This window comes from Puma concolor, chromosome D3, assembly GCF_028749965.1.
Source record: "Puma concolor isolate L17-30 chromosome D3, mPumCon1.1.hap2, whole genome shotgun sequence".
Taxonomy (NCBI): Eukaryota; Metazoa; Chordata; class Mammalia; order Carnivora; family Felidae; genus Puma; species Puma concolor.
The window spans coordinates 44,471,923-44,497,114 of NC_141678.1; the positions used below are offsets into that span (position 1 = coordinate 44,471,923).

At 38.1% G+C, this 25,192-nt stretch overlaps 1 protein-coding gene across 13 annotated transcripts in view; it reads left to right on the top strand.

Annotated features, from left to right (window-relative positions):
* Positions 1–25,192, top strand: part of GREB1L (GREB1 like retinoic acid receptor coactivator) — a 290,524-nt gene that overhangs the window by 208,046 nt on the left and 57,286 nt on the right. For all 13 annotated transcript variants that reach the window (XM_086682583.1, XM_086682585.1, XM_086682580.1 and 10 more), the window contains 4 exons: positions 220–546; positions 1,591–1,719; positions 2,303–2,437; positions 4,883–5,080. In XM_086682583.1, coding sequence (XP_086538709.1) covers positions 220–546; positions 1,591–1,719; positions 2,303–2,437; positions 4,883–5,080 — 789 coding nt within the window. The remainder of the gene's footprint in view (positions 1–219; positions 547–1,590; positions 1,720–2,302; positions 2,438–4,882; positions 5,081–25,192) is intronic.

Consider the following 25,192-nt stretch of genomic DNA (forward strand, 5'->3'; position numbering starts at 1 on the left):
TTCAGCCAGGTCACGATCTCGCGGTCCGTGAGTTCGAGCCCCGCATCAGGCTCTGGGCTGATGGCTCGGAGCCTGGAGCCTGTTTCCGATTCTGTGTCTCCCTCTCTCTCTGCTCCTCCCCCGTTCATGCTCTGTCTCTCTCTGTCCCAAAAATAAAAATAAACGTTGAAAAAAAAAATTAAAAAAAAAAAATTCTAGCTGTAATTCTCTTCAATTTAGGTCCTGATCAGATACCTCTCAGGGAAGAATTTGAGCAAATCATGCTGAAAGCTATGCAAGAATTTACTCTGAGAGAGAGAGCCCTGCAGATGGGTGCTCAGTGTGCACCTGTGTCTCCAGGACAGCTCCCCTGGCTGGCTAGACTAATTGCCAGCGTATCTCAAGACTTGGTTCATGTGATTGTGACCCAGAACTCTTTGGCAGAGGGCATTTCAGAGACGTTGAGGACTCTCAGTGAAATGAGACACTATCAAAGACTACCAGATTATGTCGTGGCAATTTGTGCATCGAAAATCAGAGGAAATGAATTTTGTGTGGTAGTACTAGGTGAGTCATGTTTTTTTAGGGTTTTTTTTTTAATCTATTCATTCAATCATCTGTCCATTTATTGGGTGTTCAAGCATCCATGTAATTAATCTCTAATTGCTCCAACTTGAGTTCTTCCTCCTAATTTTAACTTTTGTTTTTCTCCTCAGATCAGATTTTTGTAGCCCTTAGTTTGACTGGTGTCCCTGTCAGCTGGTTGTGAGAACATTATTTCAAAGCATACCCTAGTAATAGATACCCTTGTCTCAAGTAACTTCTGTTCTTAAAAGGTTTTGGAAATGTTACCACTCTAGCATGTGATAAAGCCATTGCCACAGGTGGCCTAAGCCAGTTAATCAAATTTGGCAGGAACTTAGCTCATATATTCACCTCCTCACTAAAGAGGATACTTATGTTGTAACATTGACTCTAAAGAAAAGGTTCAGGAGGTTGGTACATTACAAAATGTGTTTTTGTTCTTTGTGCAATTTTCTGTCAGGCACCATCATGAGTAGCCAGCCATCTGAATTAAATTTGCTTTTTTTCTCTCTAGTGAAAGGCTCTCACCTGTTCCTACTAAAGAAGCCAAGCGCCCTCACTTTGGCAAAACCTGCCTGCCCATCTCTCTATGACATATGACATAAATCTCTTTCAGAAAGTATAATACATTATTTTTTTTAATTTTCATTTGAGAAAACAATTAAACGTCTTAAACTTACATTTTTCATACAGATATTCATAATAGCCATGCAAACACAGTTCTTAAAGGTTTTTCACATTCTCCCCTAGTCTTTAAACACATGTACAGTATGTTTTCACTTAGGTTACAAACATAAGGTATATCATTTTTGCCCTTGATCATCTAACATTTTATTATAAACATTTTCTGTTTAAAATTGTCATTTTAAATGCTGAGTAATTGTCCATCTTTCTATGTGCCCTAATTTCCTTAACCAAGTCTCTGTAGTTACTTACTTCAGTTGTTTCCAATTTTTGCTATTATAAATCATATTTTAGTGAGTATTTGTTCACGGATGCATCACCTCCTCTCCCTCTGTTCTGCAGGTCAGCATCAGTCCAGAGCTCTGGCAGAGAGTATGCTCACCACAAGTGAGTTTTTGAAAGAAATTAGTTATGAGCTCATCACAGGAAAGGTCAGTTTCCTGGCATCGCATTTCAAAACCACATCACTAGGTGAGTGGTTGTAGGATTCAGCAACACTGACAGCCCCTAACTATGTGATTTTCTGAATTTAAATCTTAGCCTGTCAAGGAGATGAGCGTGGAGCTTGAACTTGCCAGCCGACCTTCCCTCATTCGGAATGGTTTATCCTCAGTATTTTGTTACTGACACAACAAGGGGTCCAGAGGAAGGCATGCAGGCACTAATATGGAGGGCCTCCGCTCAGCCACTATTTAGTGATGTGACCTTGGGAGAGATTCTGCCTCCCCAGATCTGTTTTCTAATATGTCAAATGGAGATAGAATGATCCCATCCTGCCCGCTTTGAGTATTATGGAGGTCAAGAGAGATATGCCATGTGAAAGCATACAAATTGTAAGCACAATACAAATGAGAGTAGCTCTGGCTATAGAGATACTCTACAGGCATGGCCAAGTGTAAACTCAGACATAAAAAGCTGGCTGAGTAAACCCAGACAGGAAAAGCTGGCTGACTGACAAATCTTGATGAGAACCCAGCTTAGGTGCCCAATTTGGAGACTGATAGAAATGTATCATTCCTTGTAATCTTCTTATCTCCGCTTTATTGTGTAATAGGCGATGACCTGGACAAGCTTCTAGACAAAATGCAACAAAGAAGAGGAGAGAGTGTGGTTACGCCCTTCAACGGAGACCTTCACGAATGTGTGTCAGCTCAGGAGGCTGCCGCTATGATTCCCACGCAAAACCTGGGTAACGTCACCTCAGACCAAAAGGAGGAAATAGAAGCTAAGTCATTCTGAGGATTTTTGAGGTCTTGTCTTAGAGTCACAGACTATAACAGGCTTTTCCTCATTGTCTACATGATAAATAGGGTCCAAATTAAAAATGTCTTACTATGGGGCCTGGATCAAGCACCTTGTCCTTAGTAAATGTCTTCTAGAATTAAAATCAAAGACTTTATTATATGCAGACTCTCTCTTTTTTTCCCTCGAAAAATTCTGGGGTCCATGGGGTACTTTCCTTAGCTCCACCAGCTATGCCCAGAGAGCTTTCAGTGTTATCTGAGGCTTACAAAGAACTGCTTGAGTGTGGAATGCAGTCCGTGCAGGACTCCTGGCTCTCCACCCCCTTCATTTACTCTCTGACACGTAAAACACACATAATTTCAGTGATTGCAAGGCGTTCCTGGCAGATAGCTCAGCAATACCAACACACCATCTTCCCTGCAAGCCTCCAGGACATAAGAGAGGATGGTGGGACCAGGACTGAGGAGCTCCATCATTCAATTGGATTCCTTTATGTTCAGATTCCTTTCCCAATTCCCTATTTGACAAGGACAACATAGGAGAGAACCGAGATAAAAAAGATAGGACAAAGGGTAGACGTGAAACAGAACCATAGAGCTGCTGCTGACAGCCTTCTGGCCTTCACTTGATAGGAATGTATAATTTATATATTAGGATTGCCTCAGCAATAAAAGCAGCATGGCTTGGCATCGGCTCAGTCACACAAACAAATTCAAACACACACAATAAAAGTTACTTACTTCTGCGTGTTATTTGGTAAGAAAATGATCACCCAGATGATCTAAAATATGTTCATAGTTTTTGAATTATTAACAAAGTTAGAATTTAAAAGCTCTTAAAGTACTTAACAGATTTCCATGTTCATATCCTCAATTCCCTGCTTAAGAAACATTGCTTAAAGATATTTTTAGATTTCCTCAAACTTCAAAATTTACTAGGTTGAATTCTACAAAGTTATGCTATCATCTGTGCTAGTCCCCATCTATTTAACCTATGACATTAAAGAAATAATAGCTTGTCTGGGGCGCCTGGGTGGCGTAGTCGGTTAAGCGTCCGACTTCAGCCAGGTCACGATCTTGCGGTCCGTGAGTTCGAGCCCCGTGTCAGGCTCTGGGCTGATGGCTCAGAACCTGGAGCCTGTTTCCTATTCTGTGTCTCCCTCTCTCTCTGCCCCTCCCCCGTTCATGTTCTGTCTCTCTCTGTCCCAAAAATAAATAAAAAACGTTGAAAAAAAAATTAAAAAAAAAAAAAAAGAAATAATAGCTTGTCAAAAGACAGATTTATTTTGATTGGTAATCTTTGTGGGTCAAAAACCATTCTGTTATTGTAAGTTTGCAGCTTTGGGCTTTTCTAGTGGGTTCTCTCAGCCACCTGTATAAATCTCCACTCACTCTCAGGGTTCCATGTGGCTAGGGTACTGTGACTACTGTCTTTGCCTTGGCCGCACTGTAGTTTGGTTTGAGAAAACATTAATTAGTGCAGGTTAATTGGGCCCTTGTGTGTTTCAGTGAGACTTCCACATGTGTTCCCAATAAAAAGCAGCCTCGTAAAGAAGTATTAAATGTTGCCTGCTTGAGTTCTTTGTTTGTGCATGCATGCACGTATGAGATTGCTTGGTTGTAACTTGTAATAAAAAGCTACTGGCATGTTTAGAGTGTTTGGGCAATGTTTTTCTAATACGTCACCTCTTGAGTGGCCAGCTGGCCATGTCATGAGTCAGGTCTCTTCAGATAGTACAGGCGTCAGCATTGAAGTTCACCACAACCACCTACAATTGCCAGGTCACAAACACTGGCAAGTCAAGTGGGAAGAGAGGTGAAGGTAGTATCTCTTGACCTGTGTCATGCATTCCCCAGGGAGGAGAATTTCAAATCATGTTGCAACTGACTTGGAGAGGAAATGTGTACTGTGGTGCCATCCAGAAAAGTTCAAAGGAACTCAGCATTATTATGGTTACAGCATCACCTCCTTCCCTGAACGAGGTCTGGGCTTGGGCACCTGACCTGCTGATAGTGCGCAAGAAAACTGGAAACTCTTGCTTCTCCGCTCCAGAGAAGAGTCCCGGCTCTCGCTGAGAGAGTGTAGTCTGTCCCTACATTTCTGGGTGGGGGAGGGGTGTTGAGTAGTGATTTGTGAGACAATCAGTTGATTTTAAAAGAATACATTTGTACAGTTACCACATTCACTCTTGGACACATCCTTTCAGCCAGGTTTTCAGGGAAAATAAGCAAACCTATTAAAACTCAACAGAGAGTGAGACTAGACAGTGAGAATGCTTGGTAGAGAGCATTACTTTACCATGTATGTGTGTTGTGTGTCCCCTGTATGGATTCATAGTGGCCATCAACAGAAGTGAATTAATCTTGTTCTTATGACTTTTTTATTTTAGATTTAGATATTGAAACCTTCCAAATTTATCAACCACAGCTAACGGTTGCCAGAAAACTCTTATCCCAGGTGTGTGCTATAGCAGACAGCGGCAGCCAGAGCCTGGACCTCGGCCACTTCAGCAAAGTGGACTTCATCATCATTGTCCCAAGATCGGAGGTTCTGGTCCAGCAAACTCTTCAACGGATTCGACAATCAGGTGAGATTGAACTTTCAAAGAACACCCTATGAAGATCCACACTTCGATTCCCTCTGCCTCTTGCTTTTGCTTAATCCAAATGTTTATAGAACATTCCATCCTTTTTTTTTACAGTAATACAAATGATAAGAGCACTTTAAACATTATTTTAAATTTATCTTCAAGTTTTACCTCAAAAGTACTCTGACCCTTTTCCCTCCTAGGTCAAGGGTAAATTTATGTGCATGTTTGCCTGATACTGTTAAGTCCATGATGTAATTGGTGGACTAGAAACTGGTCGTTCATTTATGAAGAGAAATTTTCTCAAAGGATAACCCTGCATGGGGAACTGGGGTCTATGCCACCTGAGCCCCTTCTGTGGCATGGATGGGTGGCTTCTTAGATATTTAGCACACTTCCAGCACATTTTCAAACTGGAAACCAGATCACCATTCCCCCATGTCAACAATGATAACACCTCCTTAAACAACTACAAAGTTAGAATTTCTTCTAATGACTTTAAGAGAATGAGTAGGGAAGAAAAAATATTTTTCTCAGAAAATGGAAAAAAGATAGGAAGGAAAGATTTTAGAAGTCTGTGGTAAATAGTATCCCTTCCAAATATAAAATTTGCCTAGAATTAGAAGATGCAATAAATAATTCGGAAAACTGGGGCAGCTAAAAAATGCTTGCCTTTGTAAGCTAGGTTTGAAAAGGAAATTATAAATGTCATCTTTATAAGCTTCTGAGTACCTTAGCTGAGAGAAACACATACATACATACACACATACACATGCAGATTTTACCTGGAGGATGAATCTTTAGCCATAGTAATAAAATTTGATTTTCAATATAGTTGAAAAAAAGTAAGAAGAAGAAAAATTCAGGAAATTAAAATGTAGTTTATTATGTTTCACGCCTATGATACAGTGCTCTTTAAACTTTAGTATTCATATAGATCACCTGGGGATCTTATTAAAATGCAGATTCCTCTTAGTGGTTCTGGATGGGCTCATTTCTTTTTTTTCAACTGAGGTATAGTTGACATATAACTTTGTATTAGTTTCAGGTGTACAACATAATGATTCGATAATTGTATATATTGTGAAATGATCACCACAGTAAGTCTAGTTAACATCTGTTACCATACATCCTTGCAGAAATTTGTTCTTTTTCTTTCCTTGGGAGGAGGACTTTTAAAATTTACTCTCTTAGCAACTTTAAAACATGCAATATAGTATTATTAACTATAGTCACCATGCTGTACATTACATGCCTGGGATTTATCTATTTTACAGCTGGAAGTTTGTACCTTTTGACAACCTTCACCTGTTCCCCACTACCCCATCCAGCAACCACCAATTTCCTCTCAGTATCTATGAGCTTCTTTTTGTTGTTGTTTTTTGTTTGCTTATTTGTTTTGTTTTTTAGATACCACATGTAAGTATGACTGTATGGTATTTGTCTTTCTCTGACGGACTTATTTCAGATTCAACATTTCTAATGTGCTCCCAGGGGATGCCAGTGCTGTTGGTGGGAGGACCACTCTTTGAGTAACACACTCTATAAGAAATCTTTCAGTGTTAGATCCATGGGCTAAACGAGCTGAATGACAATAGATTTTCCCCTCTTTACATGTGACTGACACTCTACATGTGACTTTCCATGCCTTCTGGAGGCCCAAGTGCCTGGTCAACAGTGTGATAGTTTTTGCAGCCTCTAAAATTCTGAATGACAAGTTACAAAATGACCTGTTGGAAATATTGACTTATAGGTGATTAGCCAGAGAAGGTCAAACGCCTTCTCTTACACCTCTGCCAGAAACCAGAGTGAGTTCTAGGCCCCCTCAGCTACTCACCGTTTCTGCACTACTTTCTGCTCCTATTGTGGGAAATGGATGGGTTATAGTCATAGCAAGCAGTCACCAGATTTTTTTTTTTTTCATGGATTTTTCACTTCCTTACCATGGAGGGAATGCCTTCTCTTATATGTCTTTTATTTGTACCAGTTGGGCTTTGTGGCCTTCCTGAGTTTGTGATCTGATATCTGAAATCATGCTTGAGCAAACACATCATAGCACCTGTTTCAAGTGGTGAAATCACCCATGGTCAGCAATTGTGCTCTCTGCAGAGGCTTTTCCTAAAATAGCCTCTTGGTGACCTGTATTTTCACCTTTCTTAATAAATGTAAGACCCTAAATAAAACCTTGCATTTTTGAGATGAAATTGTATAGGTCCTTCCTTTTCCCTTCTCAGTGTCCTCAGATTTTTAAAGTGAGAATTTCAAGACTATAACACCTCAGCAAGGTACCAGAATTTGACCAATTACATAAGCTTGGAATCTGGAAAAACCAATGTTATGGACAAATGTGGAAAATTCAAAGCAAAGCATATTTTTAAAATTATTCATATCTGGCTTTGGAATACATACTTAATTTTATGCTGCAAAAGCAATCACTTCTATATATTTAAAAATAACTTTGTTCATTTTATTATAAAAAATAGTTGCATTCTTTATTTTTTAAAAATAGAAGAATCAAAGTAGGAAATTTTAAACATTTATAATCCCACTATTCAAGGATAACTAGTATTACAATCTGGGTGTTAACAAATGACTTAATACCTAGTGTTTCAGGCTTTCTTCTCTACCTCTGTCTGTTTTTTCACCTTACATTTTAGTATGACATTTTTCTGTATCATTAAAAGCTTTTGTAAACATCATTGTTAATGAATATGTAGTATTCCATATCATGATGGCACCAGCATATATGTTCTTTACTATTTAAATACCTTCATATTCTTGGAACATATAACAACTGATTGTACGAGAGCAAGCACATTTAAGGTATAAAGAGAAATTGTCCACAGCAGAGTAGTAAGCACTACTAAAACAACTATTATCCATTAAAACAACTCAAACATCAGAGCTATGAAAACAGAAAGGATTCTCAAGAAATCATCTTGTTCAGTTTCCTCATGTTTCACCATATGAGTCAAGAAGAGCTTCATTTGCCTAAGGTCACAGAGGGCAGTGCCTTGGGGACAAGAACTGCTTTTTCATTTCTGCAGGCCTGTGCCTCACTTGTGCCTCTCTCCAGCCAGGTGCAAGTAACTGCCCAACTAATGTTTGAATGAAGGGCTGGAGGGAGAGAGGGGAGGGATAGACAGAGGGGAAAACAGTGTCCAAGTGCTCTGTTTTCTGGTTCTATTTGCCTTTCCCTAAAGGAAGCATTTCAGCAGCTAGTCGGCCAGGAAAAGCATCAGGCAGGGAGAAGCAGCCAGGGCATGCAGAAAGGCCACATCCTTGGCAGTCCTTGTGTGGGTGAAAGAAAAAGGTGAAAATAGAAACCATCACATCGTTGCAGACTCAGCTCTAAAGCAAAGCATGTGATACCTCAACTCACATTCTAATTATGGAAGGGAGGCAGATAGGAAAAAAGAAAAAGAAAGAAAACATGGAAAGAATTGGAAGGCAAAAAAAGAAATTAAAGGGGTTAAACATTTTTAAGTTTGACCAAAATGGATTGTAACTGCTGGAATGATCAATGGAGAAGCAGCATAAGGAATTTTTAGACTATAGGAAATACTTCTGTTGTAATGTCATTTAAAAATTTTTTGATGTGGGAGCATAATTCTTTTAATTCTAAGGAGACCCCAAATTCTATAACTTGGAATACTAGGGTATCAGTGTGATCAAAATGCAAGCCACTTTCAATTCAAGGTGATTGGGATGACAACAGGAAATATTAGTGACCGTAAATATTTTGTTCCTCCCTGCTTTTAAAATGGTGTTGGGGCGCCTGGGTGGCGCAGTCGGTTAAGCGTCCGACTTCAGCCAGGTCACGATCTCGCAGTCCGTGAGTTCGAGCCCCATGTCGGGCTCTGGGCTGATGGCTCAGAGCCTGGAGCCTATTTCCGATTCTGTGTCTCCCTCTCTCTCTGCCCCTCCCCCGTTCATGCTCTGTCTCTCTCTGTCCCAAAAATAAATAAACGTTGAAAAAAAAAAAATTAAAAAAAAAAAAATGGTGTCTGTGGTGGTCTCAGTGAATGAGAGCAGTGAATGAGAGCAGATCTGGCAGCTTCCAGGCAAGGAAGTTTTATCATGCTCAGGGAATTGACACAAATTTGATGCCTCAACACATGCCTGATTATAAAAGAAACAGAGAAACCTTTCTGTCTCTGATATGTAAAGTAGCTTATTCTGTCCATATGGAGGCAAGGAGATCTTAAGGAAAGGGTAGAGATTAGGAAGGGGAGTGAAGAGATAGTGGAAGGCATTTTTGCTTTCTAAATAGATATTCTTGGTCTCATCAACTTCATACCACCTTGTCAGTCACCTAAAATTTTAAAAAACTATTTATTGGGCAGTGACAGGCAGCAGGGAATCAAGTACCTAAAGTTAACATTATTTTTTTTAAGGTTTTTTTTTGTTTGTTTGTTTTGGTTTGGTTTTTTTGAGAGGGAGAGAGAGGGCAGAGAGAGGAGGGGCAGAGAGAGAAGGACAAAGGATCTGAAGCTCTGCTGACAGCATAGAGCCTGATGTGGGACTCAAACTCACAAATGGTGAGGTCAGACGCTTAACTGACTGAGCCACCCAGGTACCCCCTTAAAGTTAACATTCTTTTTTTTCAAAAATTTTTAAATGTTTTATTTATTTTTGACAGAGAGAGAAAGAGGCTCAAGTTGGAGAGGGGCAGAGAGAGGGGGAGACACAGAATCTGAAGCAGGCTCCAGGCTCTGAGCTGTCAGCACAGAGCCCCATGTGGGGCTCAAACCCACAGGCCATGAGATCATGACCTGAACTGAAGTCAGATGCTTAACTGACTGAGCCACCTAGGCACCCCTAAAGCTAACATTCTTAAAACCAATTTCCAACCAAGTAGTTAGCTGCCCAGTGCCCAACCCTGGTTTATAAAAGATGTTGGCACCTGGCTCACAGGCTCCACCTCCCAACCCACCATCATCTGGAGGTACTGTCTATACATCCAGTATCCTAGCTTCTCTGTACCTTAAGCTCTTCATTCCCAGTCCTCTTCAACTGCCTGTTCCCAAGTCACATCCCAGTTCCTGCTGGATCCTGGAATCAGCATTCCAATATCCCCAGTGTCAGTCCACAAAATTTCTTCCTACATATTCACAATGTTAGATACTATAGGGGGAAAAAAGTCAACACTTCCAACTGATATCATCATATACTTTGGTTCTCTAGTTGGATCTCTCTCCCATTCTTCACAGGGCTGACTATTATAGATGCTGTTTCACCAACCCTTATGTCTTCATCCTTCTCTCTTAGCATATGACCATGCCATGTACTTCTCCCTTCCCCAACCCCAAAAGAAGAAAACTTTGGATAAAAACTTCCTGCTTCCAGGGGTGCCTGGGTGGCCAACTTCGGTTCAGGTCATGATCTCACAGTTCATGAGTTTGAGCCCCTCATTGGGCTCTGTGCTGATAGCTCAGAGCCTGTAGCCTACTTAGGATTCTGTCTCCCTTGCTCTCTGCCGCACCCTGCTTATGCTCTATCTTTCTCTGTCTCTTAAAAATAAATGTTAAAAAAAAATAATAAAAATTAGAACTTCCTGCTTCCAGATCTAGAAACCTAACTGCATACACACCTATCTTTTCCCCTTACCTCCTATCAGTGAAAGAGCTCTACTTAAGCCTGATTTTAGATGCATCCCTCCTCATTCTCATGGGCTTCACACAATTGATTACCTCTTCACTTATTGCCACCTTCAACTTCTTTCTTTCCTAGGGTTCATTTCATCCATTTAAACCTGCCCCCACTCTCTCAAAGACAAAATGAGCCTCTGTTAATCCCACCTAACCCTCCAGCTCACCCTCCTCTAGTTAGCTGCCCAAGTTGTTAAGAGAGTCATCCATTGGGCGCCTGGGTGGCTCACTTGGTAGAGTGTCTGACTTCGGCTTAGGTCATGATCTCACAGTTTGTGAGTTCGAGCCCCACATTGGGCTCTGTGCTGACAGCTCAAAGCCTGGAACCTGCTTCAGATTCTGTGTCTCCCTCTCTCTCTGTTCCTTCCCTGCCCATGCTCTGTCTCTCTCTCTCTCTCTCTCAAAAATAAATAAACAATTGATTGGGGGTGGGAGGGAGGGGAGGGTAGGTGACGGGCATTGAAGAGGACATCTTTTGGGATGAGCACTGGGTGTTGTATGGAAACTAATTTGACAATAAATTTCATATAATAAAAAAAAAAGAATGACACACACACACACACACAAAAAGAATTTTTAAAATCAGAGACACCTGGGTGGCTCAGTAGGTTGAGCCTCCAACTCTTGATTTTGGCTCAAGTCATGATTTCACAGTTCGTGGATTCAAACCCTACATGACAGCGTGGAGCCTTCTTGAGATTCTCTCTCTCCCTCTCTCTATGCCTTCTCCCACTCATGCTCTCTCTCTCTCTCAAAAGTAAATAAACATTAAAAAATTAAAAAAAAAAAAAAAAAGAGTCGTCCATTGTCATCTCATTTCCTCATCTCCCCACTCAATCCTCAATGCCCTGAAAACTTGCCTCCACTTCCCACCCTCACCCTTTTAGGACTCACCAATGTTACCAATGACCTTTTCAGGCCAGCACAGTTGACCTCCATTTCTTCCTTTAAACACTGCAGTTCCTTTGGCTTTCAGGACACATTCTTACCCAGCTTTTCTTCCACAGCTCATGCACTCAGTGCTCATCTGCACCCTGTGGTGCTCCAGCCGTGGAACTCAATACCGTGTCATGGCTGTGTGTTTATTAGTGTTCTTTCTCCACAACTAGAAAGTAAAATATTCAGGGAACATCTCTGTTTACGGATGGCACAGCAGACACTTAATATTTGTTGAACTGAATTTTTTGTAAAATTTTGTGGAATTGAACTGTAAGTTGAAATCTGTTCTAAAAGGAAGACATAGAAACAATATTTGAGATTTGGCAGTCCTCTTGGCAAAATCTTATTTGGTCATTAAACCCATATTTCAGAAATCTACTTTGGCTACAAGTAGAAGCCTTAAATGTATGTGTATTAGGTGTGTCTGCCAGTCATTCAGGACTCTGAAGTTGTATCTGTGTGTTCAGAATGCTGTTCTTGTACAGTTCTAATGCTGCATTCAAACTGCACAGTAGTAAAGACTCACACAGACAAGTTTCACCAAACACAGATTAAAGAATCGTGTCCCAGAGGAGAACAGAAGGGAGCCAGCTGGGCCACCAAAAGACAAAGGGACCCAATGCAGTGAGCCCTGGAAACAATCAGCAGGGATTTTAACCAGCTGTTTCAATTCAAGATTATTTATCTGATGGAAAGAGATTGCCAGGGTGAAGGAATGCCCATTGTTATCATAACACTTAAAAACTCAGCATGCTCTAATGATTTAACATTTTCTTGATTTTCATTTTCTCTTAAGCAGTAGAATACTTTTGCATACCAAAACTTTGGAGAAATTAATTCCATCCACAGAAAAGATAAACAGCTAAAACTGAGAGTAGTTGTATTTTTGTTTGGCGTATCTTCCTGATGAGAAGAGCAAGAACTAAAAATTAGAAATAAAAAATTTAGAAATAAACTTCTTTGTTAAAAACCATCAAGATTTGGCTGGGTGGCTCAGTTGATTAAGTATCCAACTCTTGATTTTAGCTCAGGTCATGATCTAAAGGTTTGTGAGATCGAGCCCCACATCAGGTTCTGCACTGTCAGCGCAAAAATTGTCTTTCTCCCTCACTCTCTCTGCCCCTCCCCTGCTTGCGCACATGCATGCATGCTTTCTTTCTGTCTCTCAAAATAAATAAATAAACATTTAAAAAAAACATTTAAAAACGTCAAGGGATAAGAATGTACAAACCAGATGCATTGTTCTCCCCAGACCAACAGGCAGTGTAGTAGGACATTGTTTTGAGTACTGGATCATCTTTAATGATACCTGCACATTTTAGATTTCCCTGACCATTATCAGTCTGATGTGCTATTCAGGCTGATTAGCTCCTTCTAGTGATGGGTGCTGGCCACTCATTAGTTTTTCCATCTTTGTGGAAAGGCCTTTGACATTGGTGCTCATAAAGTATTATGGACTTGGTACATAGATTCTTGGTTTTATTCCCCTCCCCCTTTTATTCTCAGATGGTAGAAAAATTGCTGCTTCCTCTTTAAAGGTTTTAGAGTAATGGCCTCAGAAGACATGATGTTGTTTCTCTTTAATCCCAGAGAAGGGAATACAGGCCAGTGCTCAGGTTTTCCTTAAACACATTTGGCTGCTATAGCCTTCAGTAACGAGAAGGGGGCACAAATGGCTACAATCAAGCTGCTTGAAGTCCTTGGCGAGCCAAGAAGTTTCCTCTCCAGGGACCTTTCAACTTGGTTATCTTCATGGAAGATGTTTGTGACTGATGCACCACCTGTGGTGCCCCCCAACTTCAGATTAATCACCTTTAGGGAACACAGTGATTTCCAATCACCACTGGCTCTGTTCTATAACTCAGTGAGTTGCAAAATTCATAAAATAAGAAGAGTTACTGATGCCTTCTAAATCTTCATTCATGCTAAGAGTAAGGCTTATTATTTAAGCAGACATGACCCTGAATCTCTCAGGGCCACCTTCAGTACCCCAGGTGGGCCCGGCTGATGTTCATTTTTATTGTGGATTTGAAAAATGTGCCAGATTTGCTTATAATTTGTTAGAGTATAAACTTTTATTTAATCCTATATAACTGTGATAAAGAAATTATCAAGACAGAAAGTGACCTTTCTCAGACCAGCCATTTCATAGCAGTTCTGACCATCTTCAGATTCACACTTCTGTGCATATTTTTGAAAAATGAAACAAAACATGAAGGCTAAACCAGAAGCTAATGAAAACATTGATCTATATCAGGTAGAAGAGATAGGGATGAGATGAGTATAACTTTTCATAGAGTTTTAACTTTTGAAGTACTTAGGTGGCTCAGTCAGTTGAGTGTCTGACTCTTGATTTCGGCTCAGGTCATGATCCCAGGGTCGTAGGATGGAGCCCCACATCTGGCTCTGTGCTGACAGCATGGAGCCTGCTTGTGATTCTCTCTCTCTCCCTCTCTCTCTGCCCCTCCCCCATTCATATGCACACACACTCTCTCAAAATAAATAAACTTACTTTTTTTTAATTAAAATGGGAAAAAACTTAATATTGAATGCAAACAAAAGTAAATGAAACTAACTGCATATCAAATTAGGGGCGCCTGGGTGGTTCAGTCAGTTAAGTGTCTGACCACTCAGGTCATGATCTTGCAGTTCATAAGTTCAAGCCCCACTTCAGCCTCTGTGCTGAGCCTGGAGCCTGCCTCAGATTCTGTGTCTCCCTCTCTCTCTGCCCCTCCCCTGCACATGCTCTGTCTCTGTCTCTCTCCCAAAAATAAATAAACATTAAAAAAATATTTTTAGGGGCGCCTGGGTGGCGCAGTCGGTTAAGCGTCCGACTTCAGCCAGGTCACGATCTTGCGGTCCGTGAGTTCAAGCCCCGCGTCAGGCTCTGGGCTGATGGCTCGGAGCCTGGAGCCTGTTTCCGATTCTGTGTCTCCCTCTCTCTCTGCCCCTCCCCCGTTCATGCTCTGTCTCTCTCTGTCCCAAAAATAAATAAAAAAACGTTGAAAAAAAAATATTTTTAAATAATATAGCCACACACCAAAAAGAATGAATTCAAGTATTTTTAACACAGTTTCCTTAGTGTATACTTTTTTTTTTAATGTTTATTTTATTTTTGAGAGAGAGAGAGACAGAATGGGAGTGGGAGAGGTGCAGAGAGAGAGGGAGACACAGAATCTGAAGCAGGTTCCAGGCTCCAAGTTATCAGCACAGAGCCAGACATGGGGCTCGAACTGCGAGATCATGCCCTGAGCTAAAGTCGGTCGCTTAATTGACTGAGCCACCCAGGCGCCCCAGTTTAGTGTTTACCCTTAATATGATATATCCTAAGGGCAAAAGGAATTACAAATAAATTTTGAATTTTAATCAGTATGTTGTTGAGAGTGGTGTTGATAATTTTAAAATATTTTGTGTATATCACAGGGTAGAGCAAACTAGTAAATATTTTAATGTTGTTGAACACCAGGCTTCTCCCATGAGAGAAGGGAGTCTCAAATATGGAATGGGGAAAAGTTCCTTTTAGGTTTAAATTGGATATAAGTACGAACTTACAATTTGAAAAAAATTAAAAATATTTCCTAACTGTGCACTGAAAGGTCTTAAAAACAGTGACATCTCAGTATCTGTATGTACATGTAGTCTCTGGATCTTGGCTTATAAATACCATCCTAATGTCTCAACTCTGAGGTGGGAGAAGTCTGGAATCTTGTCATATCAGAAAGTGCTAAAGTCCTCAAAGATTGATGAGGACATTTCAAAAGAACATAACAGCCTACTTGAAGGGGCATTTACTATCCAAATTTAGTAATTTTGAGTATTAAAAGGAATGATGCTAATGGATTGTAATCTATGGAATTTTTTTAAATCCATGAACCCATAGTAATACTAAAAAAAAAATTAAAGGGTCAGGAGATGTGAGGGGTTGGGGGCAAGCCCTCCTTTACAAAAGAGTACCAGGTAATGAAGGTAAGGAAAATATATAGAATTAGAACATCTCTATTTTGCACTACCAATGTAATTATTGATTATAACAAATATCAATGGATACTAAAAACATTAAGTAAAATGTCCTTTGGGAACAAATATTCCCACAGTCACAAAGTGTCATCCCACATATTAAAAATTACACAAAGGAAATGTATCTTTACAATGGAAAAGTTTGGCAATAGGTACTACCATAACCAAGTGATCAAACTTTGCCCTCTCCAGTTCTGGGACAGATAGACATTATGAGTAATGTCACCTACGAGGTATCATTGTTAAAAATGTTTAAACTGAATCTAATCACAAGGACACTCCCAGACAAATTCAGATTATATGGCATTCTACAAAACAATTAGCCTGCATTAAAAAAATATCAATGAGAAGACCAATGAGAAAAAAAGGCAGGGGCTTTTTTAATTATGAAGAATAAAGAAACATAGAAACCAAGTGCAATGCTTAATTCTTGATTGGATCTGAGATCTAAAAAGAAAAAGAAAAAACACAGCCCTGGGACAATTAGTGAAACTCAAATGTAGGCTAGGTATTAGAGAATATTATACCAGTGTTAGGTTAATTCCTAGGAGGTAATAAAGTTAGGTAGGAGACTGTCTTTGCTTTTATGAACTGCCTAATGAAGTGTTTAGGGGTGAATATTATGATATGTTACTACCAAATTATTCAGCAGTAACACGAACAATAACAGTAAAAGGCAATAAAGAGAAAAAGCAAATGCAGCAAAATATTAACAACTGGTGAATCTAATTTAAGGGTATTGCACTAGTCTTTAAACTCTTCTATAATATTCAAAATAGAAAATGAAGAGAAAATAGTTGTGTTTCATTGATGATATATCTATCAGATAGAATTTAGTATAGTTATTAATGTTTTCAAATGGTTTCTAAAAGACAGATAGTTATTTGCATTCTTCCATTTTAAGAAATTTTAAATATTGAGTAAATCAAATTTATAAAATTTATAAAAGGTATTAAAAATCACAAGATAGTAAAAATTTATGTACCCATTAAAATAAAGAACACCAGGGGCGCCTGGGTGGCTCAGTCGGTTAAGTGGCCGACTTCGGCTCAGGTCATGATCTCACGGTCCGTGAGTTCAAGCCCTGCGTCGGGCTCTGTGCTGACCGCTCAGAGCCTGGAGCCTGTTTCAGATTCTGTGTCTCCCTCTCTCTCTGACCCTCCCCTGTTCATGCTTTGTCTCTCTCTGTCTCAAAAATAAATAAACGTTAAAAAAATTTTTTTTTAACTCTTGTTTCCCTCCCTAATGTTAATGTTTCTCTTCTTTCAAAGGTAACTATTATTCTGAATTTCTATTCATTATTCTCTAGTTTTATTTATAGTTTTGCTAACTCCTAAATAATATCCTAAATAATATATTAATTAAATTAATATACATAAACAATATAACTCCTAAACAATATATTGTTAAATTTCACATCATTTAGACCTTTTTGTAAATGGAATTCTATGCATTTGTCTGTAATTTACTTTTTACATTCAACATTATGTCCCTGAGATTGATCCTGTTGTTATGTATAACTCATTCATTCATTTTACTGCTTTGTAGTATTCTATTACATGAATATATCACACATTTTAAAAACTCATTTTACTACTGATATAAATTTGAGTTGTTTCTAGTTTTTTTTTACTTTTTCAAACAGTGCTGGTACACAAATAAAGGAGTGTCTCTGAGAGTAGAATTGTTGTGGCCTAGGTTATGTATATAAACTTTACCAATTAAAGCTAAATTCTTTTCCTAAGTGGTTATATTTACACTCCCACCAATAATGTATGTGTTTCAGTTGCAAATGTTTGATATGGTCATGCTTCTTTTAATTTTTTTAATTTTAAAATAATTTTAGATCTACAGAAAAATCACAAAAATTGTACAAGTAATACAAAAATGAAATTAAGAAAACAATTCCATTTATAACAGCATCAAAAAGAATAAAACACTTAGGAATATATTCGACAAAAGAAGTATAAAACTTAGAAATCATTGTTGAGTGAAAATAAAGACCTAAATAAAAAGAACAGCATCCTATGGTCATGAATTAGAAGGCATTAATATTTTTAAAATAGCAATGTACCTTAATGGATCTACAGATTCAGTGCATTCCCTATCAAAAGCCCAGATGGCTTCTTTGCAGAAATGAACAAGCTGGCCCTAAAATTCATACAATACAAAGCTCAAGTAATCAACACTCTGTGGCACTGGCATAGGGATAGACCTATAAATCAATGCGATAGAATTGAGAGTCCAGAAGTAAACCCTCCTATTTGTGGTCAACTGAATTTTGGCCAGGATGCCAAGACTATTCAATAAAGAATCTTTTCAACAAATGGTGTGGGGCAACTGGATATCCATATGCAAAAGAATAAATTTGGACCCCTACCTCACAAAAAGTAACTCAAAATGTATCAAAGACTTAAATATAAGAGCTAAAAGTATAAAAATTCTTAGAAGAAAACATGGATGAAAACCATGATTTTGAATTAAGCAATAATTTCTTATATATGACTCTGAAACCACAAACAATAAAAAAAATAAACTGAACACAATCAAAATTTAAACATTTGTGTTTCAAAGGACACCATCAACAAAGTGAAAAGGAAACCCTCAGAATGGGAGAAATTTTTTTATTTTTTTAAGTTTTTATTCAAATTCTAGTTAGTTAATGCAGTGTAATACTAGTTTCATGTGTACAATATAGTGATTCAACACTTTCATATATCACCCGGTGCGTATCATGACAAGTGCAGTCCTAAAGATCCCCATCACCTATTTAACCCATCCCTCCCCACCTGCCTCTCTCTGGTAACCATCAGTTTGTTGTCTACAGTTAAGAGTCTGTTTCTTGGTTGTCTCTCTGCATCTTTTTCTTCCCCTTTGCTCATTTGTTTTGTTTCTTAAATTCCACATATGAGTGAAATGATATGGTATTTGTCTTTCTCTGACTGACTTATTTCACTCAGTGTAATACTCTCTAGGTCTATCCATGTTGTTGCAAATGGCAAGACTTCATTCTTTTTATAGCTGAGTGATATTCCATTGTGTGTATATGCCACAGCTTTATCCATTCATCAATCAATGGGCACTTCAGCTGCATTTATAATTTTCTTCTATTGTAGGTAATGCTGTATAAACAATGGGGTGCATGTATCCCTTTGAATTAGTATTTTTGTATTCTTTGGGTAAATACCTAATAGGGCAATTGCTGGGTCATACGGTAGTTCAATTTTGTAAAAAATATAATTTATTGTCAAATTGGTTTCCATACAACACCCAGTGCTCATCCCAACAAGTGCTCTCCTCCATGCCCATCACCCACTTTCCCTTCTCCCCCACTCCCCAATCCTCAGTTTGTTCTCAGTCCTTAAGAGTCTCTTATGGTTTGCCTCCCTCCCTCTCTGTAACATTTTTTTCTCCTTCCCCTCCCCCATGGTCTTCTGTTAAGTTTCTCAAGATCCACATTTCAGTGAAAACATATGGTATCTGTCTTTCTGTGCCTGACTTATTTCACTTAGCATAATACCCTCCAGTTCCATCCACATTGCTGCAAATGGCCGGATTTCATTCTTTCTCATTTCCAAGTAGTATTGCATTGTATATATAAACCACATCTTCTTTATTCATTCATCAGTTGATGGACGTTTGGGCTCTCTCCATAGTTTGCCTATTGTTGATAATGCTGCTATAAACACTGAGGTGCATGCACCTCATCGATTCTGTATTTTTGTATCCTTTGGGTAAATATCGAATAGTGCAATTGCTGGATTGTAGGGTAGTTTTTAGTTTTTTGAGGAACTTCTGTACTGTCCTCCAGAGTGGCTGCAGTTTGCATTCCAACCAACAGTGCCAGAGGGTTCCCCTTTCTCTGTGTCCTCACCACCACCTATTGTTTTCTTGTGTTGTTAATTTTAGCCATTCTGATAGAAGTGAGGTGGTATCTCATCATGGTTTTGATTTGTATTTCCCGGATGATGAATAATGTTGAGCATCTTTTCATGTGTCTGTTAGCCATCTAGATGTCTTCTTTGGAAAAGTGTCTATTCATGTCTTCTGCCCATTTCTTAACTGGGTTATTTGTTTTTTGGGGGTGTTGAGTTTGCTAAGTTCTTTATAGATTTAAGATATTAACCCTTTATCAGATATATCATGTGCACATATCTTCTTCCATTCCATAGGCTACCATTTAGTTTCATTGATTATTTCTTTCACTGTGCAGAAGATTTTATCTTGATAAAGTCCTAGTAGTTCATATTTGCTTTTGTTTCTGCTGCCTTTGGCAACATGTCTAGTAACACGTTGCTCTAGCCAAGGTCACAGAAGTTTCTGCTTGTGTTCTAGGATTTTGGTGGCTTCCTGTTTCACATTTAGGTCTTTAATCCATTTTGAATTTATTTTTGTGTATGGTGTAAGAAAGTTGCCCGGTTTCATTCTTCTGCATGGCACTGTACAGTTTTCCTAACACCATTTGCTGAAGAGACTGTCTTTTTTCCATTGGATATTTTTTCCTGCTTTGTCAAAGATTAGTTGACCCTATAGTTGTGGGTCCATTTCTGGGTTTTCTATTTTGTTCCATTGATCTATGTGTCTGTTTTTGTGGCAGTACCATATTATCTTGATGACTACAGCTTTGTAATATAGCTTGAAAGCTGGAATCGTGATGCCTCCAGTTTTATTTTTCTTTTTCAGGATTGCTTTGGCTATTAGGGGTCTTTTGTGGTTCCATGGAAAATTCCATACAATTTTAGGATTGTTTTTTCTACCTTTGTGAAAAATGCTGGTGGTATTTTGATAGGGATTGCATAAGACATTTTAACAATGTTTCTTCTTCCAGTCCTTGGCATGGAATGTTTTCCATTTCTTTGTGGCTTCTTCAATTACTTTCATAAGTGTTCTATAGTTTTCAGCATATAGACCTTTTACCTCTTTGGTTAGGTTTATTCCTCGATGCCATATTTTTTTTGGTGCAATTGCAAATGGGGTAGATTCCTTGATTTATTTTTCTGCTGCTTTGTTATTGGTGTATAGAAAATGCAACTGATTTTTGCATTGATTTTATATCCTGTGACTTTGCTGAATTCATGTATTAGTTCTATCAGTTTTTTGGTGGATTCTTTTAGGTTTTCTACATACAGTATCACGTTGTCTGCAAACAAGTTTGACTTCTTCCTTGCTGATCTGTATGCCCTTTATTTCTTTTTGTTGTCTGAATGCTGAGGCTAAGCCTTCCAATACTATGTTAAGTAGTAATGGTGAGAGTGGACATTCTTGTCTTCTTCCTGACCTTAGGGGAGAAAGGCTCTCAGTTTTTCCCCATTGAGGATGATACTAGCTGTGGGTCTTTCATATATGGCCTTTATGATGTTGAGGTATGTTCCATCTATCCCTACTTTGTTGAGGGTTTTTATTAAGAATGGATGCTGTATTTTGTCAAATGCTTTTTCTGCATCTATTGACAGGATCATATGGTTATTATCCTTCCTTTTATTCATGCGGTATACCACATTGATTGATTTGTGAATATTGAACCATTCTTGTAACCAAAAATAAATCCTACTTGATCGTGATGAATAATTCTTTTAATGTACTGTTGATTTTGATTTGCTGATACCTTATTGAGAATTTTTGCATCCATGTTCATGAAAGATATTGACATGTAATTCTTTTTAGTGGGGTCTTTGGTTTTGGAATCAAGGTAATACTGGCTTCATAGAATGAGTTTGGAAGTTTTCCTTCTGTTTCTATTTTTTGGAATAGTTTGAGAAGAATAGGTATTAACTCTTCTTTAAATGTCTGGTAGAATCCTCTGGGAAGCCATCTGGCCCAAGACTCTTGTTTGTTGGAAGATTTTTGATTACTTATTTAATTTCTTTGCTGGTTATAGGTTGGCATAGCCACTTTAGAAAACAGTCTAGCCTTTCTTCAATTAGTTAAACAAAGAATAACCATGTAATACAGCAATTCCACTCCTAGATATGAAATGAGAGAGAAGTGAAAACATATGTCCACATATAAACCTATACACAGAAGTTTATAGCAGTATTATTGACAATAGCCCAAAAGTGGAAAGAGTCCAAATGTCCATAATGTCCATGGTGAATGGAAATGTAAAATGTGATAATCCATACAATGGGATATTATTCAGTAATAAAAAGAAATAAAGTATTGATGCATGCTACATGGATTAAACTTGAAAACATTACTCCAAATGAAAGAGGACAGTCACACAAGATCATATATTGTTATGATTCCATTAGTATTAAATGTTCAGAATAAGCAAATCTATTGAGAAAATAGGTTGGTGATTGCCAAAGGGCTGGGGGGCTCAAGGGGGAATTGAGGGGTGATAGTTAAAGGGTACGAGCTTTCATTTGGCATCATGAAAATGTTCTAAAATTGATTGTAGTGATTGTTGTACAAGTCTGCGAATATACAAAATCTATTGAAATGTACATCATAAATGAGTGAATTGTATATGAACTATATCTTAGTAAATTTGCTTAAAAATAGTAGGGAGTTCACATATACCCTTCACCACCTTCACTTAAAGTTGACAACTTATATAACTACAGTACAGTTATCAGAAGAGAAAATCAATCCTGGAACAATACTCTTAACTAAAGACCTCATCAGTTTTCCCTTAATGTCATTTTTCTCCTTCAGGATCTAATCCAGGATCCCACGTTGCATGCAATTATTGTGTCCTCTTAGTCTCCTGCAAATGGACACTTCTTTACTCTTTCATTGTTTTGCATGACCTTAACACTTTTGGCAAATACTATCCAGTTGTTTTGTATAAAATCTTCCAATCTGGGAATGTCTGATGTTCTCTCACAATTAGATTGAGGATACGTGTATTTGTCAAAAAGACCACAAAAATAGTATTATGTCCTTCTCAGGGCATGATATTGGGGAGAACTTGATGTCGATATGTCCAATAGGTGATGTTAACCTTGGTCATTTAATTAAGGTGGTGTCTGCCAGATTTCTCCACTATAAAATTACTGTGTAGCTCTTGGTAGTTGATAAAAAAATATTGGGAGAATACTCTGGCATTTTGCTAATATGCCTTCAATCATGAATTTTAGCATCCATCAGTGGATTTTACATGCAGCTTATTGTGGTATTTGCATAATGATGATTTTGCATTTCTACCATTTTTCCTACACTTATTAGTGGGATTTATTTATTGAGTCCTTTTGTAAGGAGCTCTTCCTCAAATTTTATTTAAAGCAGCAAGGATTTGTGAACATTTATTTTATTCTATGGGTCATTTCCAACACTATCATTATTTATTTTGGTCCCAAGTTTTCTAGCTTTGGTCACTGGGAACCCTGTTGGCTAGGCGCTTGTGTCTTTTTTTTTTTTTTTTTTGTCTTTTTGTCTTTTTTTAAAGACTATGTTTTTAAACACGTTTAGGTTCACAGCCAAATTGAAGGGAAGGTACAGAGATTTCCCATACTCCTAGCCCCCACATATGCAAGGCATCTCCCATTATCAACATTCCCCATCAGAGTGTCTTTTTGTTATAATTAATGTGGCTTCATTGCTAGTGTTCATTTAATATGTTATGATCCCTTTTTGTATACTTATTTTTTGGAACCACAGATCTTCCAAAGTTATTTTTAATTTCCTTGCCCCAAACCTTAAGTTAAACTCTTCTCCGAGGATCTCTCTGATTCCTCTTATTGAAGAATGCTATTTAGAAAGCAAAATCCAGGCTAAGTGTGCTTATTGTTACTGGGGTGTCATTGTCCCTGGACTTACTCAGCAGACAGAGGTAGGAAATGTATGTTTATTAGCCTATGTGCGCGTGCGCGTGCGCACACACACACACACACACACACACACACTTCTTTATTTCTGTGTCTACCTATATATCTATATTTTAAAATATGTTTGTACTGAAATATGGACACCACAGGGTTCATTTTAGTCTTTCCTCTTTCTTTATTTGTAACTTCTTTCTCTGATGGGGTAAACCTAGTTCTCATTATCTACAATATATTCACTTCTTTGATTTTTTTTCTAGCAGTTATACAATTGCTAACCCACACTCCTGTGAGAAACAGATTTGCTAACTAAAGTTTTTGAGTCTTTAGTATTGTAGTATCCAGCCAAAACACTGATTTGCTTTACTTATGTTTGTTCTTTTCATCCTCATCCCCTTCAGTGTAGTTATGTTAGGTTTCATTTGTAACTGTTTGGGTTCCATTTTGCCTATCTCTGCACCCCCTGCCCTTATCCTTGGTTGATTTTGTTTATTGCTATGGTTCTAAGAGCCAAAACTATACAAAATGGTATATTCAGAGAAGCGTCTGTCCCTCCTGATACCTATGCTGTTCCCATTCTCCTTTCTGCCTCTTTTCCACTTACTCACCTATAAGAAATCAATCTCTTTAGTTTCTGGTCTATCCTCTGCATTTCTTTTGCAGAAAGGAGGAGATACATGTGATTTTCTTCCATCAACTTCTCTCTTACACTTATATTGTTTTAAAATTTTTAACTAATTTGATATTATTCCATTTCATTATGGTTTTAATTTGTATTTTTCTTATCACTAATGAAGTTGAATATCTTTTCATATTTTGAATAGCCTCTGCATTTTTTCTTTTAGGAAGTATTTATTAAATATTTTTGCTCATTTTCTCTTGGGTGTGTAGGAGTAATGTATGTATTCTGAATACAAATTCTTCATTAGTAATACTTGTTATGGATTTAGGAGTCTTGTCATTTTATTTGTAATGTTTTTGATGAAGAGAAGTTCTTAAGTTTAATTTGTCTATCCTCTGGGGTTTGTGCGTAAGAAGTCCTCTATGAGTTCATACAGTTTTCTCTATGTTGTCATTTAAAAGTTTCAGAGTTCAAGGGCACCTGGGTGGCTTAGTCAGTTAAGCGTCTGACTTCAGCTCAGGTCACGATCTCGCAGTTGTGAGTTTGATCCCCCCCATCAGGCTCTGTGCTGACAGCTCAGAGCCTGGAGCCTGCTTCAGATTCTGTGTCTCCTCTCTCTGCCTCTCCACCTCTCACATTCTGTCTCTCTCTAAAATAAACATTAAAAAAATTTTTTTTAAGTTTTAGAATTGTCTTTTACATTTAAGTTTTTAATCCACTTGACCTTTTTTTTTTTTTTTTTTTGCATATTAGGTAAGGTAAGATTCAATATAATTTCTTGGTTCTTCACCAATTATTAAAGATCCCATGCTTTTACCACTGATCTGCAATGCAAGTTTTATTATGAAGCAAGTTTCCATATGTATGGGGGTCTCTTTCTGGGGTCTATCCCTGTGCCAAAACTACTTTGTCTTATTAATACAGCTCTATAATTCTTAGTCTCTGGGAAGCGAAATCTCTCCCACCTTTTCTACTTTAGGACTGTCTTGATTCTGCCATTTACATTTTTAAAATAATTTTTCAAGGTGAAAAAAACTGTTAGAATTTTTATTGGAATTACTTTGTATCTCTAGATAAATTTGAGAATTTATTTGTAACTATATTTTATGATATAGCT